Source organism: Eumetopias jubatus, unplaced genomic scaffold (genome assembly GCF_037043125.1).
Source record: "Eumetopias jubatus isolate StellerSeaLion01/CBP00866 unplaced genomic scaffold, mEumJub1_p1.0 scaffold_172, whole genome shotgun sequence".
NCBI classification, from domain to species: domain Eukaryota; kingdom Metazoa; phylum Chordata; class Mammalia; order Carnivora; family Otariidae; genus Eumetopias; species Eumetopias jubatus.
Window position 1 is genome coordinate 190,494 of NW_028274978.1, and position 21,453 is coordinate 211,946.

At 40.1% G+C, this 21,453-nt stretch overlaps 1 protein-coding gene across 1 annotated transcript; it reads right to left on the bottom strand.

Moving 5' to 3' along the window:
* Nucleotides 1–4,941: 4,941 nt before the first annotated feature.
* LOC148161542 (polyserase-2-like) lies at nt 4,942–20,386 on the bottom strand. Its single transcript, XM_088020805.1, has 9 exons — nt 18,735–20,386; nt 18,033–18,215; nt 16,908–17,168; nt 16,607–16,740; nt 16,196–16,496; nt 7,371–7,506; nt 6,749–6,996; nt 5,753–5,886; nt 4,942–5,211 (listed from the first exon to the last, which is right to left on the bottom strand). The coding sequence occupies exons 3-9, from the start codon at nt 17,074–17,076 to the stop codon at nt 4,942–4,944; spliced, it is 1,392 nt and encodes a 463-aa protein (XP_087876931.1). The 5' UTR covers nt 17,077–17,168; nt 18,033–18,215; nt 18,735–20,386.
* Between the last annotated feature and the right edge of the window lie 1,067 nt (nt 20,387–21,453).

A 21,453-nucleotide genomic window follows, 5' to 3' on the forward strand; every position in this document is an offset into this window, starting at 1 on the left:
GCTGTGTGGACGTGGACCACACAGAGATCAGAGTCTGACCAACCAGAAGATGTCAAGGAGATATTCACCACTGTGAACGATGGGAGGATGAGTTAGGTGGTGCTTTGCCTGCACAGGACAGAAATGGGGGAAAGGATCACGTGTGGCAGCTCTGGAGAGTATCCAGCACGTATCTGAACAGATGGCGAGAGACATAAGTTAAGAAGGGCTGTGCATCTGTGTGTGGGTTTGTCCTTGGAGCCAGGACAGGGCGAGGAGGCTATCTGCCTCATGAGACCCTCCAACCCCCGCCGTGTGGAATTGCCTATGTGGCGGTGATGTTCAGCATGGGCACAGGGCAGGCCAGGGCATGGCATGAGGACATCCGAGGCAGGCTCAAGAGGAGGGCGGAAAAGGCAGACCTCTGTTCATTAGTGTCTGATACTTCAGGGCAGGGCACACAGGTGGGGAATTGTCCTGGAGAGCAGGACCCTCGTGGCTTGGTGGCTCCTCGTCCCGCCCATTGACACCACTTAGGGAGCTTGGCCCAGTACCCTTGTTCCTGGAAGCATGCCCCGCACGGCTGTGATGCGTTCCCATGCATGCATCTGTCAGGAGCACTGCAAAACCCCTGTGTCCTGGGAGGACGAAGGAGGAGGCTGTCTCTCGTGGTCCCTGTGGACCCACGCTGTCCCGCGACGCAAAACCCGCCCACAGGGGACAGTTAGAAGGACGCATGAGGGAAGTCAGGTGTGAGTGGTGGAAGATAATGCGGCTTTGTGAGTGGGCTGTGTGAGGGAGGTCTGCGTTTGGCTGTCTGTGTGTGCGTGTGCGTGCATGTGTGTACTTGCACGTGCAGCCACCTGAGCATGCCTCTATGCCGGGGATCGTGTATGTTTGTGTGGTGTGTGTGAGTTTTAATGTGCACATGTGTGCATGGGAAGAGTGCATGCCTGTGGACCGGAGACCATGTGTCTTAGTGTGTGTATCGGGAGGGTGTTTTTGCAGGTGTACGGTTGTGTGTTTGCGAGGCCACGTGTGTGTGCTTTGTGTTGGGACCCTGGGTGTTTATGTGTTGTGTGGTTGCATGCCCATGTATGTGTTGGTGTGTGTGGCCAAGTGTACATGTTTGTGTGCCACAGACCTTGTGAGTTGGCGTGTGTTCCCTGAGTGTGTTTGCACACGAATAGGCGTGTGTGTGCGCGCGTGTACAGCCAAGTGCACATACCTGTGTCTGGGCACTGTGTGTGTTTCTATTTCATGTGTGTTTGCATGTGTGTGTATGTGTGTATGTGTGCGGCCATACGTGCATGCCTGTGTGCCGGTGATACAGTGTGTTTCCCAGGGTTGTGTGAGTGTGTGTTTGTGTGTGTTTCTTGTGCACCTTAATATGTGTTCCTATCAAGGCCTTGCCTGTGCACTGGAGATCATATGCGTTTGGTTTGTGTTTCCTGAGTGGCTCTTTGCCTGCACACAGTGGACTGTGTTTGTGGCCAAGTTGAATGCCTGTGTACGGGGACCATGTGTGTGTTGCGTGGTCCGTGGGTTTCCCAGGCATATGAATGTGTGTGTGCATGCTAGCAGAAATCTGCCTGGCTGTGTGTGCTAGTCCCTGGGTGTATGGTGTGTGCATGTGTTTTCAGGCGCACCTGGGTGTGTGACTTTCTGTGGGGCTTTGTATGTATGGACGTGTGCCAGGGACCTTCCGTGTGAGTGTTGAGTATTTGTGTGCTTTCATGTGTCTGTTGTGTGTCTGTGTGTTTGCAGGCCTTTGACTGATTGTGTGTGTGTGTGTGTGTGCGCACTTCTGTAGCCACCAGTTCATGCCTGTGTTGGAGATTGTGTGTGTGATTGGTGTGTGTGTGTGTGTGTTGCATTAGCATGTGTGTATTTGGGTGGTCATGTGTGCAGACCTGTGTGCCGAAAACATGCGTGGCTGTGTGTGCGTTGCTTATATATGTGTTGGCATGAGCGCGTGTGTGTATGTGTGTGTGTCTGTGGTTGCGGGACCAGCAGTGTATGCCTGTGTACTGAAGACCGTGTGTGTTCCTTGAGTCTCTGTGTGTTGTACGGGCTGTGTGTGTGTGTGTGTGTGTGTGTGTGTGTGTGTTTGTGTGTGTGTGTGTGTTCCCGGGGCCAATTGTGTATTCTTCTGTGCTGGAGGTTTGTGTATGTTGTGTGCATGGAATTACACGTGCAAAAGTGTGTGTGTGTGTGTTGGGTAGCTCAGCACACATGCCTGTGTGCCAGAGACTGTGTGGGGTGCATGTGTGCATGTTTGCATTAACACGTGCATGTGTGTATGTTGGTATGGCTCGTGCATTCCTGTGTGACGCAGACCGTGTGTATCTGTTCCCTGTGGGTATCCTGAGGGCAGGTGTGTGTGTGTGTGTGTCTGGGTGAGGGCCAGTTGTTTATGCATGTGTGCCTAAGACCATGTGTATTTGTTGCACCTGTGTCTATGGGAGTTCTTGGGCAGAGGGGGTTGTGTGTGTGTGTGCCAGGCCAAGCGTTTATGGCTATGCCAGAGACCTTGTGTGAGTGTTGTGTGTGTGTTTGCGAGTGCAGCTGTGTGTGTTTGCATGGGCAAGTGCGCATGGGTTTGTGCAGCACGTGTGTGGTTGTGTGTTATGTGATCTGAGTGTGTGTGCATGCACTGGTGTGAGTATAAGTGGGTGTGTGCAGCCACATGCATGCCTGTGGGCCTCAGATTGTGTGTGTGTGTGCACGCCTGTGTGAGAGAGAGAGAGAGAGTGGTGCCTGTCAGCATGGGTTTGTGTCTGCGTGCATGCGTGTGGCCATCTTCTTTCCCATGTGCTGAGCCCGGGTGTGTGGGTGTGTGTCATGTGTGTGTGTTTGCGTGTGCCTGTGTGTGTTGTGTCTCTGTGTGTTTCCAGGCATGTGTGTGTGTGTGTGTGTTTGTGTGTCCACAGGCGCATGCCTGTGTAGACCGTATGTGTGTGTGTTGCGTGTCTAAGTGTTTGCATGTGCACACGTGTGTATGAGTGCATGTGTAGGCCCCGGGCAGGAAAGGAGAGGTCCTGTGGGATTTCCAGCTCTGCCGATGATGGAGAAAGAGGCAAGAGGCCAAGTGCAGCCACGTCCCTCCAGACACACAGGTCTTGTTTGTATTCCGTGGTTATTCAGGGGTCTGTCTCCCCTCTCGATGAACAGACACACAGAGGTGAAGGCAAGGAGGATGCAGTGAGAGTTGGCAGGCGGGTGTGAGGCACACCACCCATCTGTGCTGCTTGCACGGATGGTCCCAGGTGTGGGAAATAGCTAGGGGTTTCCGTCTCCTTCCCAGGACGCACACCTCTTGTCATTGGCCCTTCTCACCTTCCCTCCCCGGCAAGGACAATGCCAGCGTCTGTCATTGAACAAATGTCACTCGGGAGTGCCAGTGGACTTGGACAGCATCCACATGAAGGGCGAACAGATGGAAAACATGGTCCAAGACCGTGGGGGCGCATATGAAATCCACTCTGGAGGAAACGTGTGGAGACCCGGTCGGGGACTAGGCCTGGATCTATGTGCATGCTTCCCCCAACTGAGACGGGGGGAGGGGGAGTACAAGGAGCCCCTGCTTGTCAGTGATGCCTGGATAGACTGGCTTGCATTGGTGCCAGACCAACGGCCCCAAGCCTACTTTGCTGGCTCAAAACCACTCGTGGGCATTCTCTCACCACATTTGTGGGCCAGCTCTGGGGACGTGATGGCCCGGCTTGATATTCTGCTCACGGTCTCACCCGGCTGGCCCGGAGCGGGGAAGTCGAGAGTGGATGCGTTCTCCTCTGCAGGCCAGATGACCCGGGAACCCCTTCCTGGGGCATTCATGCTGTTGGCAGAATGCAACACAAGATGCTCCATCTCTGGTGGTGAAGGCGTTCGTGCTGCCTGTCACCTGGGTGCCATGTTCAGCTCCTTGCCGCCTGACCTTGGCCTTCCAAAGAGTGAGCACTGAGGTCACCGACCCAGCAGACTGCATCCACCTGCCACCCTCTCCACAGTGTTCGCCCAGACTTCCTCTTCAGGGAGGGGCATCTGGATCCCCTTTGCTGTATGCCTCCAGGAAAAGCATATGTTTTCTGTCATCCGGTTTGGTTTAGTTGATCTTATTTGTTCTAAAAAAAAGTTTTTTCTTTGCAATGTCCCATCTTTACAGCTAACTGTATTCATGATTTCTTCATTTACCGCGACTCCTTTATTTTTTTAATTTTAATTTCAATTGCAGTTAATTTAATATATTGTGCCATATTACTTGTCTGTGTTTATAATCATTTTTCAGTTTCAAACAAGTACTTTGTCTCTATATAGCTGCTCTATGTTTAATTCCTATAATCTTTTTAATCCAAGCCACCATCTCATGATGTTAAGACAGTTTTAATAACTAAGATTGTATTTCTTGTTTGTGGTTTGCCTTTTTCCCCTTTGTTAACTTGTTTAGTTACATATGGAAAAATCCAAAGGAAAACTCCTTCTTTCATGTTTATTTTTATATAATTAAGGGTTTTATGTACATTGTGTATTAATTTTTTTATGTTTTACTAACTACTTCAAGCTTTATAATTGTCTTATTCTCTTTAACAACTGAAATAGAATAAGTTTAGGCGTATATGTTTTTGATAGAACACATGAGCGCTCTGAAGTTTTATGAGGTGTGATTATGTATTTGTCAACTTTTCAATGTGATTTATTTTTTTATATTATCTTATTAACTATTATCACAAGTCATGGTGGAAGGTTTTACATTTTTGAAATTTTAATTGTTAAAATATTTTTTTTTACAATGTTAAAAGACTGTCATTTTAATGGATAGAATTGATGCTTTTCTAAGGAATAACTGCAGAGAAGTTAGGGTCTTAATACAACTGTTTTGTTTTAATTGGAAGTTCTGATCTCTTTTTTTTTTTTTTTTATCACAGTGTGACCAGATTGGTACTGGTCATTATAACCACTGGTTTACAATAGACTCTGCATTACAAGAATCATTAATGATGAAAGTGGTAGTGTTGCCTGTTTATGAAGACTAGATGACTTTGGCTTTTCCACCCAAGGCATGAGTGCCTGGTTTAGGGGATGACCTGTTTTGGCTGATGTGGAAAATATCCAGGAATAGTGTGGGCTGACAATGGTAGCAAGTGCCTTTAGACTGGTAAAGCCTATCTGTCTCCAGCTGCCATTTCCAGACACTGGTCTGCACATAACAGCACTGCCAGGAGTCACAGGTTCCTGTGAAGGCAATGGTAGAATTTTGATTAAAGCCACTGTCTTAAATTCTTACTTATTATTAGACTTTGTTAGTTGGAAAAGAGAAAAACTATTCAGAAAATAAAGAGGTCTCAAATAGCTAGCAGCCAATCAATATAATTACCAAATAGATTCTTCTCATAGGAAACTACTGATAATGCCATTGACCGTTAGTCCATAAAGATGGCATTTATAAAGGCAAATTAAGGTTTCAGATATGATGAAATTTAGAAGCCATGTATTAGAATATACAGAATTATATGAAATTCCTAATTTCTATGGACACCACCAAAACAGCATTTCAGTGTGGATAGTTAAGAATAACAAGTGTCAGATAAACCAGAGATTAATAGCATACATTTTTGAGGAAGTTTGTTCTGTAAGTAATTTTGTTTATTCCCACTGAACAAAAACCCAATTTCTTATATTTATAACTTACTAATTGCATGGTCTACATTTTTATATGTAGAAAAATTTATAGTTTCTATGAATTAGAATTAAAAAATGAACAGGAACTGTTTACCACATTCGTATCAGAGCCTTTCTCCTGAGTAATGAAGCAGATAATAGAACTGCCAATGTCAGGGTGGAGGTGGGCACAGCCTGAAGCTCCCATCACCTGCATCTGTAACATTTCTGGATTCTCATCTGTTTCTCCTAGAAAAACAGGTATAAAATAAGAAGTCCAAGAGATATAGCCTGCATTGTAACACTAACTAATGAGATGATATCATCATCACTTTAAATTATCTCTAAGTTTTAATGCCAAAAAACTTCATTTATTTTGTTATCACCTTCTTACTGCACATATTTATCCATTCTAATAATTTTCTTCACGTTTTAAATGCCATTCCAAATAATTTGCAATTTTATTTTCATTTGTAAAATATATTTCAAGTCATATCTAACTTCATTTTCTTAAGTATAAGTAAAAACAATGACCTATGTTTTTCATTATTATAAAGTTAGCACATTTAGGAAGCAGTCCATGTCTACTTTATTTACTAAACTTGACTGTACACAGAAAGATCTACCTTGTATCATTTTGCACATTTGAAATCTTATGTAGTCATTATCAAAACTATCATTTTATAAAACCAAAACAAATCCCAGAGAATATCTCTTATTTTGATCAAAACCCAGACACTGAAAATAGAAGAATCACAGGATGATGGAATCCCTGGTTACACAGCCACATTTTCTTTTTACATTTCGGATCATGTTGTTAATCTAGTATTTACTAATGATTTCTTAGGGTCTCCTTGGATAGTAAGTAGCATGCAATTATAAAACTCCTGAAACCCTTGACTAAATTTTTTCACTGTTAATATAAGTCGATAGTTAAATACAAATTTTTCATGTTCCCATTAAAAATTAGTTGAGTTATGAAAAAAAATTAAAATTAATAATGGAGACAATATTGGCTAGAATTCTTACCTGAATTTTAACATCAAACAAATGGATCCCCCATCTCACATATTTTAGAACCACTGTCCTAATAAGCAAATTAACTACTGACCTGGTTTGAGAACTCTTGGCCCAGAAAGCCGGCATTCTGAGCTACTGAGGTTCTTCAGATGTCCCAATGGTGCTAAGAGCTGAATGGGAGTCTGGACCTCTTGAAGGAGCAGCAGTGCTAGATCATTTCTTGCTGCCCCACTCACCAACCGAAATCTCTCATGCAGTAGAATGTTAGACACCTTAATAACTCTCAGAGGTGCTCCAGGGTGCTTCAGGCCTAGTATTACAGCAGTGTCTTCAGGATTCCTAAGTGTGTAGTTAGAGACTAATTAGAATATATTCACTAGGATATATGAGGCCTTAACAGCCATCAGTATTAGGCTTTGTAATGTATTCCATTAGCTATGATGTATAAAGTTCCTACTTTACCTGTAGGGAAATCAGAACACTATGAAAACTCAAAATTCATACACAGTGGAACTAGGGAGGTATTAACTAAAGGAAATATCAATCAAACACGCTGAGGCAAATTTCTTGCCTAGCCTGATGCAAAGATTCTATAGAGATAAGAGATACTGTTCAGGCATAATATGAAGTGAATTAATTCAAAGAAGACTTCAACAAACTAATTTGAAAATACTTTAGCACAGTGTATTATATGAAGCAGGATGCAAACTTACATGTTCCTGACACAGTGGGCAGCAGTGAGAACCCAAGAGCTGCTAACAAGGGAACCACTGCAAATTTGACTGCCACAGCTGATGATCATGGCTTGCCAAGGCATGGCATATCGTAGAGAAATTCGATCTGCTAAAGCTGAGAATAAAAGTAAATTCAGTAGAATCGTCATCTGTAGCCCATCTTTAAAGTTTTTCATCCTTCCTATCCCTTCTAAACTTATCACGGTTACTAAAATTGACTTGCAAACACACAGTCTGTATTGTTACATATATGCTATTTCCCTAAAAGGAATAATTGCCTTATTGTTATGTTTCCAGATCAATCATTTCTTTATGGTCCAGTTTAATTACCTTTCATTTGTCAAACTATTGGGAACTATTATAGGTCTCTTCCCAAGGGGAATTCTTTTTCAGCTGTTAGTTTGCTTAGTTAGGAGTCATTAATATAGTAAGCAATAAAAAAAGAAGCAAAATTTTATTTGACCATTTATTGGAGAAATAAATTTAAAAATTTCAGTGGAACAGAAGGAACTGAGCTTAATTACTTTTTAAATATTCAGTGACACTTAGGAGGGGATGATGGTGGTATAGCAGGAAGACACTATAGTCACCCCATGCAATGAACACAACTATATAACCATCAAATTATCTGAAATGCAACATAATTTGATCTGAAGACTGAGAGAACATACATGTTCAGCTAAAGAGACAGAAGCAGCCATATCAAAGAAGGCAGGAAGTGTGGAGATGTTGTTTGGGAGAGAAATGGCTCATGGCCACTGCAGTGGGTAGGGAGCAATGATGTAGAAGAAGGGTGACAGACAGACTAGCACACATAGCAGTGCACAAGGATAACAAACCCCATAGGAATTAGCTTGGAAAGTGAAAGGGGCTGAATTTTGTAGTTTTAAAGGTCAGTAGGCTTGGCTCTGGGAGAGCCCAGAGGCCTTGAGGCTGCTCCTAGAGAAAAGACAGGTAAACAGCCTGGGAACATACAGTGTGGAAACAGCAATCTGAAGAGCACCTGGGCCACACAGCAGAGAGGCTTCAGTTCAGAGAATGTCCCAGAGGCAGTGTTCATAGACAGACCGTCTCCAGGAACAAAGGATCTAGAAAGTACCATTTATGTCCCCTGCCCCTCAGAATAAACACAGGGCCACCTGCGGTAACCAGTGCAGCATGGTTGCTTGCTACACAACTTTTTTACACCATGTTCCACCCCTTTGTGCCCTGGCAAGACTGCCCTTCTCAGTCAAATTTGCCTCAGTCTCAGTGTGGTGGATTTTTCACCAGGGTGGCCTTCCCATAACCCTAGTACAAACTCCTGCCTATGTCACATCTCCCAACCTGAGAGTTTTGTGAAGCCTTGCGTCCAGAGGCAGTGGTAACACATCTCATTTCACAAGCAGTCCAGAACACACCTAGTTAAAACCAACCACATTCAGGCCAGAGTTTAAACACTACCCAGAGCAGGTGAAGAGAGCCACTGTAAAAGACTGGCTGAAATGATAAAGTGGCCAGAATGAAACAAAAGAACAAAGGCAGCACACACTGGAAGCATGCCTGGAAGTGGCAGCATTTGGGGAACAGTAACACGATACAGCAGGTCACTACAGGACCTCTTCTTCCTAAGACCATTACTGTCCAAAGAGGAATTGTAGCTAACCTCCCTAACACAGAGAAATAGGCATGGAGACTTAGACAAAATAAAAAGATGGAGAAATCTGTCTTAAATGAAAGACCAAGATAAGGCCAAGGCCAGATGTCTAAGCAAAACTGCTATAAGTGGCATGCTTGATAGAGGATTCAAAATAATGGTCATAAGGATACTCACTGGATTGAGAAAAGACTGGAAGGCATCAGTGAGACTACTAACACAAAAAATAACATAGGAGATAAAGGGCTTAATAAATGAAATGAGAAACATTCTTGATGGCATGAAGAATAGAAGAAATGAGGAACAAATTAATGATCTAGGAGACAGAATAATGGAAAGTAATCAAGCTGAACAAAAGAGAGAAGAGAGAAGTACACAAAATGAGAATAAACTCAGTGACTCCATCAAATGTAATAACATTCATTTTATAGGAGCCAAGAAGTAGAGAGAAAAGGGGGCACAGAAATTATTTAAAGAGATAGTAACTGAAACTCCCCTAATCTGGAGAAGGAAACATATCCAGATGCACGAAGCACAGAAACCCCTCCACAAAATCAACAAAAGTAGACCCACACCAAGATTTAAACTTACACCAAGTAATTAATTTAATTTAATTCCACCAAGTAATTAAACTAGCAAAATACAGTGACAAGACAAAATTTTGAAAGCAGCAAAACAAAAGAAGGCAGTTACATACAAGGAAAATGCATAAGGATAAGAGTGGATTTTCAGCAGGAAGGAGTGGCATGATATTTTTAAAGTGCTAAATGCGGAAAATCTGCAGCCAAGAATACTCTATCTAGCAAGGCTATCCTTCAGAACAGAAGGAAAGATAGTTTTCCAGGCAAAAGACAACTAAAGAAGTTGGTGACCAGTAAACCAGTTCTGCAAGAAATATTAAAAGGGGACTCTTTGAGTGGAAACAGGAGACCAAAAGTTATAGTAGGAAGGTAGGAAACATATGAGGAGTAAAAATTAACACTTCTATAAAATGTCATGCAAGGAACTCAGAAAATAAAAGGATTTAAAATATGACAGCATACGGGGACTGGGTGGCTCATTTGGTTAAGCCCCTTGATTTTGGTCTGGTTTATGATCTCAGGGTTTTGAGTTTGAGCCCAAGTCCAGCTCCATGTTGGTCATAGAGTCTGTTTAAGATTCTCTCTCTCCCTTTCCCCCATCCCTCCCCTCCCCTCTTGCTCACGCTTTCTCAAAAAATAAACAAATAGATAAATAAAGAGATAAATAACAGCAGATATTAAAATGAGAGGCGGAAAGGAGTAAAGAATGGTTTCAAGCTTAAATGACCATAAACTTAATATAGACTGCTACATGTAGAAGATATTATATACAAACCTAATGGTAACTACAAATCAAAGACACTAATAAATATGCAAAGAATAAAGAAAAAATAACCAGGTATATCACTAAAGAAAATCAGCAAACCATTAAAGAAAGACAAGAATGTATCAAAGAAAATCTTCATAAACAACCACAAAGCAAATACATTGATATGTATTTAACAATAATTATGTTGAATGTAAATGGAGTGAATATTCCAATCAGAAGACAAAGAGTGACACAATGGATGTGTCCATCCATGGGGAAGACCCATCTGTATGCTGTCTATAATAGACTCATTTGAGACCTAAAGACACCTGCAGATTGAAATGAGGGGATGGAAAAACATTTATCATGCAAATGGCTATAAAAAGAAAGCCGAAGTGGCAATACTTTTATTGTACAAACTAGACTTTAGATTTTTAAAAAAATTTTTATTTGACAGAGAGAGAGAGAGAGAGCACAAGCAGGGGGAGTGGCAGGCAGAGGCAGAGGGAGAAGCAGGCTCCCCACGGAGGAGGGGGAGCCCAATGTGGGACTCCATCCCAGGATCCTGGATCCCAGGATCATGACCTGAGCCGAAGGCAGTCGCCCAACCAACTGAGCCACCCAGGCACCCCAAACTGGACTTTTAAACAAAGACTATTAACAAAAGACAAAGAAGGGCACTATATAATCATAAAAGGGACAATCCAACAAGAAGATCTAAAACTTGTAAATATTTCTACACCCAACATGGGAGAACCCAAATACATAAAGCAGTTAATAACATTAAGGAACTCATTGATAATAATGAAATAATAGTAGTGGACTTTAACACCACACTTACATCAATGGACAGATCATCCAAACAGAAAATCAACAAGGAAACAGGGCTTTAAATGACATAATGGACCAGATAAACTTAACATATATAATCATGACATTCCAACCTAAAAGAGCAAAGGACACATTCTTTTCAAGTGCATTTGGGTCATTCTCCAGAATAGATCACATGTAAGCCCACAAAACAGGCCTCAAGAAATTCAAGATGGAAGTCATACCATGCATCTTTTCTGACCACAATGCTATAAAATGAGAAATTAACCACAAGAAAAAAAAATCTGGAAAGACCACAAATACATGGAAGTTAAACTAAATATAAGTAATGAATAAGTGAACCAGGAAATCAGAGAAGGAATAAAAAAGTACATGGAAATAAATGAAAATGAAAACACAACAGTCCAAAACTGTTGAGTTTCATCAAAAGTGGTCCTAAGAGGGAAGTACATAGCAATACATACCTAGTTCAACCAGCAAGAAAAGTCTCAAATAAGCTCACCTTACACCTAAAGGAGCTAGCGAAAGAACAATAAACAAAGCCTAAAACCAGGAGAAGGAAGGAAATTATAAACATGAAAACAGAAATAAATGATATAGAAACTAAAAACAACAACAGAACAGATCAATGAAACCAAGAGCTGGTTCTTGGAAAAATACTAATAAAATTGATAAGCCTCCAGGCAGATTTATCAAGAAGCAAAGAGGAAGGACTAAAATAAATAAAATTACAAATGAGAGAGAAATAACAACCAACACCACAAAAATACAAACAGATATACAGATAATTATAAGAAAATATGAGAAACTATATGCCAACAAACTGGACAACTTGGAAGCAATTGGTAAATTCCTAGAAAAAGGAATAGAAAATTTGAAAAGATTGATTACCAACCTATAAATTGAATCAGTAATAATAATGATAAAAAAAACTCCCAACAAACAAAAGTCCAGGATGAGATGGCTCCCCAGATGAATTCTACCAAACATTCAGAGTTAATACCTATTCTCAAACTATTCCTAAATACAGAAAAGGAAGGATCACTTCCAAATCCATTCTATGAGGAGAGAATTACTCTAAAATCAAAACCAGAGAAACGCTCCACTAAAAAAGACAATAGGCCAATATCTGATGAACACGGATGGAAAAATTCCTGAGAAAATACTAGCAAATCAAATAGAACAATACATTAAATAAATCATTCACCCACTCAAATCGGATTTATTTCTGAGTGGTAGGTGGTTCAGTTATCACAAATCAATGTGATATACCATCAATAAAAGGATAAAACCATATGATTATTTCAAGAGACACAGAAAAAGCATTTGACAAAGTACAAATATCCATTCATGATAAAGATCCTCACCAAGGTAGATTTAGAAGGAACATACTGCAACATAATAAAGGCCATATATGAAAACCCCAGACACCATCAACCACAATGGCAAAAAACAGAGCTCTTTCCCTATTTAGGAAAAAAAAAATGATGTCCACTCTCACCACTGTTATTAATCATAGTATTAGAAGTCCTAGCCTCGGCAATCAGATAAGCACTAGAATCAAAGGCATCCAGTCAGCAAGAAAGAAGCAAAACTTTCACTACCTGCAGATGACGTGACACTATATACAGAAAACTGACATGACTCCAACAAAAATTCAGGTAGAACTGATAAAGTCAAGTCTCAGGATACAAAGTAAATGTGCAGAAATCTGTTACATTTCTATACACCAATTAATGAGCAGCAAAAAGAGAAATTAAGAAAGCAATCCCATTTACAGTTTTACCGAAAACAATAAGATATCTAGGAATAAATGTAACCAGAGGTTTGAAAGACCTGTACTCTGAACTGTAAAACACGGATGAAAGAATTTGTAGAGCACACAAAAAATGTTGAACATCCCACAGTCATGCACTGGAAGAAAAATTACTTGAAAAGGTCTCTAACCCACAGCAATCTACAAATTTAATGTAATCCTATCAAAACACCACCCGGGTTTTTCATAGAGCTAGAAAAATCCAAAAATTTGTTTGGAACCACAGAAGAACTTTGTTTTTAAATTATTTTACGTATATATTTTTATTATTATGTTCAGTTAGCGAACATATACAGAAGAACTTTAATTGTCAAAGCAATGTTGAAAAAGAAAAGTTAAGCTGGAAGCAGTACATCTAGTCTTCAAGTTATATTACAAAGCTGTAGTGATCAATACAGTGTGGTACTGGTACAGAATATACAGATACATAACACACAAAAATAGATCAATGAAACAGAATAGAAAATCCAGAAATAATTTTGTGGTCAACTAATCTTTGACAAAGCAGAAAAGAATATCCAATGGCAAAAAGACAGTCTCTTCAACAAATGGTGTTGGGAAAACTGGACAGTCACATGCAGAAGAATGAAACTGGACCACTTTCTTACAGCATACACAAAAATAAACTCAAAATGGATTAAATGTGAAAGCTGAAACCATTAAAATCCTAGAAGAGAGCACCTATAGTAACTTCTCTTGACATCAGCCACAGCAACTTCTTACTAGACACATCTCCTGAGGCAAAGGAAACAAAAGCAAAATTTAACTATTGGGACTTCATCGGGATAAAAAGCTTCTGTACAGAAAAGGAAACAATCAACAAAACTAAAGGCAGCCTGCAGAATGGGGAAAGATATTTGTAAACAATATATCTGATAAAAGGCTAGTATCGAAAATATAAAAAGCATTTGTTAAACTTAACACCCAAAAGCCCAAACCCCAGTTAGGAAATTTTCAGAAGATATGAACAGATATTCCTGCAAAGAAGACATCCAAATGGCCAACAGACACATGAAAAGATGCTCAACATCACTCATCATCAAGGAACGACAAATCAAAACCACCATGAGTTATCACCCCACACTAGTCAGAATGGCTAAAATTAAAAAAAAAAAAGAAGAAACAACAGATGTTGGCAAGGATGCAGAGAGGAACCCTCTTGCACTGTTGGTGGGAATGAAAACTGGTGCAGCCACTCTGGAGAACAGTATGGAGGTTCCTCAAGACATTAAAATAAAACTGCACTATGACCCAGCAATTGCAGTACCAGGTATTGACCCTCAGAATAAACAATAACGATTCAGAGGGGTACATGCTCCCTGATGTTTATAGTAGCAATGTCCACAATAGCCAATATATGGAAGCAGCCCATCGACAGATGAATGGATAAAGAAATGTGGTACATATATACTTTGGAATATTACTCAGTCATCAGAAAGGAATGAAATCTTGCCATTTGCAATGACAAGGATGGAACTAGAAGGTATTATTCTAAGCAAAATATGTCATTCAGAGAAAGACAAATACCATATAATTCACTCACATTTGAAATTAAAAAAAAAAAAAAAGAGATGAGCAAAGGGGGAAAAAAAAGAGAGGCAAACCAAGAAACAGAAATTCTATTCTCAAGAAATTCTAGAGAACAAACTGATGGTTACCAAGGGGAACTCGGTGGAGGATGGGTGAAACAGGTGATGGGAATGAAGCAATGCACTTGTTGTGATGAGCACATGGTGTTGTATGGAAGTGCAGAATCGCTATATTGTACACCTGAAAGTCATATTACCATGTATGCTAACTGGAATTTAAATAACAACTTTAAAAAATTAAACCTTAGTGTGATGTGCAGTTGTTACTTTAAATATGATTTTCAGGTTTGCCACTTAGGAAAGTGAAGTTTAGAGTTTGTCATAAAAGTTTTGAGTTGAAGTAATACATATATAAATTGAAATATGGTAGAGATAAGAAGATAAGAAGTTCTTTGCTCAGATATTTCAAAGTCCTCATCACTTTGACAATTAACACAGTGTAATTCCCTGGATAGTCTAGATTCTGTCTTCACCTATTCTCTTCCCTTACTCTTTTTATACATCTTATCTCTACCATTATTTCAATTTATATATGTATTAACTACTATTACTTCAACTCAAAACTTTTGGGACAAACTCTAAAATTCACTTTCCTAAGTTGCAAACCTGAAAATCATATTTAAAGTAACAACTGCACATCACACTAAGGTTTAATTTTTTAAAGTTGTTATTTAAATTCCAGTTTGCATACATGGTAATATTACTTTCAGGTGTACAATATAGCGGTTCTACACTTCCATACAACACCATGTGCTCATCACAAGTGCTTTAGAGGGTAGGAATTGGGGGGATGGGTTATTAATACCCTGGTGGTGGGTATTAAGGAGAGCATAATGAAAGGAGCACTGGTTGTTATACACAAACAATGAATCATGGAACACTACTTCAAAAACTAATGATGTGATGTACAGTGATTGACATAACATAATGAAATAAATTTTTTTAAAAAAGCTTTAAAAAAGCACCCATTACTATGGATAGGACAGTATGAACATGATAAATAAGTTTAATTAGGTGAAAATATAATATGGAGAAATATGATTTGTTAGAAATAATTTTCTAAGGAAAGAAAAGTGAGGTTGTCATTGATGATAGTATGACAGATTTCATAATAGTAAGGAAAAGAAAGATGGTCACAATGTAACAGATTTCAGTAGAGCATATTAGAGAAATTTATATATATATTTCTACCAAGAAAGTATATTCTCAACTTAAAATTCTGACATAACTTTTGTTAAGATTCTGTGGTAGTAAAGACGTTCACGTGAGAAGAATAAAAAGTTTGAGTGTCTATGCTAACCTTGTTCCCTCTTTCTATACTGATAATGTGATTAAACCATTCTAGTTCCATGGGTATCACAGTAAATAAGAAAATTATTATAATCACGTCATCTGTATCAGAAAGAAATATTATGGCAGTTAAATAATACACCAAGGATGAAATACCTTTGGAAGTCATAAGGTTAATGATTCCTAATATTTGGTATTAAAAACTCATGCATTTCTCTGGGAAAAAACTCTCCCCCTCCTTTTCTATTTCCATTATCCTTTTCTCTTCATTTTTTTTTCATACCTCCCTGACTACCATTTTCTTGGGCCTTACTCTGAGGCTGTGGCAGAGAGATGAACTGTGGCCGAACAGAAGCAGGAGTGGCAGTAAAAGCTGAGTTGTTTGTAGAGGTAGAGACTGAAAGGGAGATGGAAGCAGAGGTAGTCATGGCCCCTTGCTGGGACCATGGTGCATGGCTGGGCCGTGTAACTCCCTGAAGCCAAAAAAGGAAAGGGCTCACTTGGCTGAAGACGTAGGGCTTTGTGCAATGTTCATCGAAGTAACTCAAAATTCCCACCTGCACCCATGTGTTCTTTTGTTGTAGATGGCATACCAGAGGTGCCCCTAAGTCACCCTGCAAGAAACAAAGAGCAAAATGTCCATGTGCACTTTAAAGGAGGCTAGGAAGTAACTTCTGGTTTTGAAGAAGTAACTTTTGCTTTCCACACCCCTCAGCTGTATCACCTTACAGCCAGTCTCGCCAAGAGCTTGCTTGGCTTCCACACAGAAAGTGAACTCATTCAGCTTGGGCCAAAACTGGGCACATGTGCTGACTTGCAGTATTTTTAGATGCCTTTTCTGCAGAATTCCAGGACTTCCTAGTGGAAAAGGGAGAACAGAGAGGATTTTAGTTTTACCCTAGTTAGAGGGAGAAATATGGCTGAAGGAAAAGATAATCACAAACCTTCTATTACATGAAAGCATACTACTCCTTCTTTTCAAATATATCATACTTATGCTCATGTAAATATGCTGCATTACTCACCTCTCATGAGGGACCAACTGGGTAGCCAGCAGTCATACAGCTGTATATTTTTCTCTTGCTCCAGGTTCTCCTCTAGACAGATAGGAAGCACCAAGGGTTGAAAATGTAGGGGCTGTTTCAGGAAGATCAGCCCAGGACCCAAAGGTCCCTTGGGACCTAGGTAGGGCATGGCACGGGGAATGCCTACAGTTTGAGCTTGAGCAGGCTCCTGAAGATCAGTAAGCCCAACTTGGACCAGGGCTAGTGCTTCTGAGTTTTTTTCTGGGAGGGAAATTTATCAAGCATTTTATTATTACATATTTCAATGTGGAAAAGAACTCTAGAGTTAACATGAATAAAATAAAGTCCAGGTGAGCATTAAAGTACTACCATTCCCTTCACTACTCCTGTCTTATTAGGAACACTATGTTTAGACACCTTCAGAAATGAGGAGGTAAGTTTTACAATGCAAACCATTTAATTGTTGAAAATTCCTAACTTGAATTATTAGGCATCCTAATATTTATCGTGAAAGTAAAATACACCAAATACACCAAATAGTGAAATACACCAAAAACTAATGATGTACTGTATGGTGACTAACATAACATAATAAAAAAAAACACTTATTGAAATACATTTTGAAAGTTAGGAGTTGAAATATTGTATAGTAATAATATAAATAACTTTGGACAGTTATTCCCTTTCTGGGGGCTTTGTTTTCCTTGTTTGTCCAAAGACTTACTTCACTATGCTAAAAGAAGAAATAAAACTATGCTCAAAAGGATATTTTTCAAAGAGTTATAATTCTTCTACAGATCCATATATTTAAGAGATAACATGGTTGAAGTCAGAAAGTGGAAAACTGTGAACCTTACTATTTAAACTTTCCATCATTTTATTATAGGTAAAATTATACAAAAATAGGGTATCTTTTAACAGTTCTATTGATTTGGATCCTGAAATTATCTCTGAAAAACAGGTAAAGCACCCATTTATGGATATTTGAGATATGACAAGATACAAGTAGAGATGCTTTCTCTTTAGTTAAGGGAATGTAACAGATGTGACTACTGCAAGAAGATACACAAAATTTGATTTCTGTAACAAAGAATATGCACCATCTTTAAAGAATCTTGAAATGACATACTCAGACTTACATGAAATTTGCACATCTAGCTGAGGTAAGGATCCACTGTTCATTCAATACAGAGCCAGCACAGAAATGGGAGAAAGAGAGTTGCACGGAAACCATCCAAGGAAATTCACCCATGTCTGCCTCCCAGCAGTTGGGACAGTGGGGCACAAGGCCAGGTGGTAATCCACACTCTGCAGAAGGAATCCATATTTTCAATAGGTGAAGGAAGTATTATTACCTCCTTTACCTGAACAGTTTGATTTCCTATTTTTTGACTTTATCAAAGTGCTTGTAAATTTTCAACTTTAGGAAAATGCTTGGAAATATAAATTTTAACCCTATATAGTTGGGTATGGGAATAGAGATTGTCTGAATACACCTCTCTGAAAATAACATATGTCTATTCACTCCTCAAATAGAAGAGTAAACCATTTCTAAGCACTAAAAGCATTTTTATAATATGCTCTGAAAGGAACTACACTTATAAAAAAACTGTTTCTAGCAAAATTGGTCTTCTCTGAATATGTACATATCTGTTAAGATTTTGTTATCCATTCCCCATTCTCTGATCTAAATAATGGTTTGAATTATGTCCTGCCCAAGTATGAGGGCATGACTTCTGACCTATAGAGAAACTCTTGTAATTAGGCTCTAACAAAGACCTTGGTGCTAAGGATAATAACTCAAATAGATGACTACCCTGAACTTGCCTGTGGCTTCATGAGAAATAACAGCTGTCTTGAAGAGCCAGAAAGCCTGGACACTCCCTTTCCAGGCCACACCTAGGTGACACTCAGCCAAAGAAACGTTGAGTTGTGAATACTTGAGAGGATCTTGTTCAGGCTGATGAGACTTGGTTCCAGATTGAGACCCAGGCATCAGAGAAGGTTCTTTTCTTAAAAGGGTGGCTGGAGCAGCAAGCAGATATGAAAAAGTATGAGAAAGAATGTTCTCTTCAGTAAATTTTAAGGAAGACAGTTCCTTGACAGAGCTATCAGAAGAGGAGGCTAAGGCAGGAGAACAGGAGAGAAGGCTGCTGGAGAAAGAATGGAGCAAGAAGGGAAAATATAGAATAAAGGCAATATACCAGAAGAAATGACCAAATAGGAATGGGGCAATGCACATGGTGATGGGAGAGAACAAGGAATAAGAAAGGAAAATGATGGAGAGAGGGGGCTAAGAGATGTAGATGTTACATCAGGGCTTCCATTTGTTTTTGTAATTTGGAATTTGACAACCTTCGGGTAATGAAGTCTTTCAGGAAGCCAAGTACTTGCAAGGGGAAGAAAAGAAAGGGAATGTTTGTGAGCTCACTCAAACGGAGAGAATTGATTTGATATTGGCTTTCTGTTGTACCTATCTCAGTTGACAAAGCTATAAAATACTGATGTGGGGAAGGAATTATTTCTATTGGTTAAAAAAGGTACATGTTTAGACCAGGAACTGAAATGGCTAGTTAAGGGAGTTGCTCTATCTGGCTCAACCTCAGAAGGAACAAATGATATAATTCTATCGGCTTATAATGCCTGTCAGGTCTGATTTCTACTTCAGTATGGATCCATGTTCTGACTTTGTCATGTTTATGAATAGCAAATGATGCAATCATACCAGTTTCAGGGTGGGCCCAGGATCTCACTGCTTGGGTTTCAGGATGGATCCAAGGGTGAAACATACCAACTTCAGGCTGCAACCCGGAGCTGAAGATCTGAGATTCGGAATTGGTCGATGGTCTGACTTTATTCATTGGAATGTAGAACCAAGATCTAAGTGCATCAGCATCTACCTTCATCCAGGGTCTGACTGTTTGGATTTCTGAGTAGGGTTGATTCACAGTACCTCTTTGCTGAATCCAGGGGTGATTTATACCGTCAGCCTGACTCCAGGGACTGACAGATTGGGAGTCAGATTTAATCCAGGGTTGAAATGTATCACTTTGAGTCTGTAACCAAGATGTAATTGTATCAAGTTCCAATGAAGTTGGAGGTTTTACTACTTTGCCCTCTGTCTGGGTCCAAATTTGGATTGTTTCAGTTTCAGGTTGAGTCCATGATCTAACTGTATTGGCTTCAGGCTGGTTCCAAGGTTTTATTGAATCCAGTTTAGTCTGGAACCAGTGTCTTATTACTGTACCAGCTTCTAACTGGGTCAGGGGGTATATTTCTATATTTTCAGACTGGGTCCGTGATCTAATTGTAGCAGTTTCAACCTGAATCCAGGGTTGCACTGTACTGATTTCAAGCTTGGTCCAGGATCTGACTGTACTAGTTTCATACTGAGTCCAAGAGCTACTTATACCATTTTGGGTCCCAGAAGATGTCATTTGAGATTCAAGATGGGACCAAGGCCTAACTGCATCATTTTGAGTCAGGTACCAAAATGTGCCTGTATTTCTTTCAGTCCAGATACTGACTGACTGAGACCCAGGCTTGGTCCAGGGTGTGACTGTACTGCTTTTAGACTGGATCCAGAGGTTGAATATACTAGCTTCACTGTGAATCCATGGTCGCAAGGCATCACCTCCAGAAAGGGTCCAGGTTCTTACTTTGTCTTTTTCAGACTTATTCCAGGGGTGGGATATACCAGTTTTTGTTGGAATCCATGGTATGACTGTAGGAGTTTCATGTTGGGCCAAGGGCTCAAATCTATCAGTTTCAAACTGGGTCAAAGTTCTCACTGTTTGAAGTTTTGAGCAGGCCGAGGTACTTACTCTTTCTGTTTCAGGTTTAAACCAATATCTGCTAATATCAGTTTCAGATAGGGGTAAGAGTGTGGCTGCTTGTGACAAAGGCACTCTCCATGATACCAGTGTTTCAAATTCTGGCAAAGGCCATGTATTAACATTATTAATTCCAGGATGTGTCGACAGAAGAGATGCTTGATTTTCTCCTTGAATCAAGGATTGAGTAGAATCACTTTGAGGATGCAATGAAATACTGAATACACCAGCTTCAGGCAGTATCCATGATTTCTTAGACTCAGATATAAGTACAGTCCAAAATATGACCGTATCAGTTACACTCGGTATATAAGAATTTACTGCTTGATATTCAGACTGAGTCCAGGATATAATTGTGGACATTGCAGAATGTGTCCAGGATTTTACTAATGAATATTCATTATGAGTCCATATTTTCACTGTAGAAGCTTTAGTGTCTGTCAAAGGATTTAGAAGAGAGGAGGCCTGGGTCCATGTTGTGACGGTAGAAACAAGTGTCACTGTCCAGGGATTTACTGCTGGAAACACACCTTGGTTCCATGACATGACTCTGGAAGCAAGAGCCTCTGTCCAGGGATTTACTGCTGGAGGTACAGCTTGAGTCCATGATGTGACTCTGGATGTATCAGTGTCTGTCCAGGGATTTACTGCTGGAGGTACAGCTTGGGTCCGTGGAGTGACTCTGGATGCACCAGCCTCTGTCCAGGGATTTA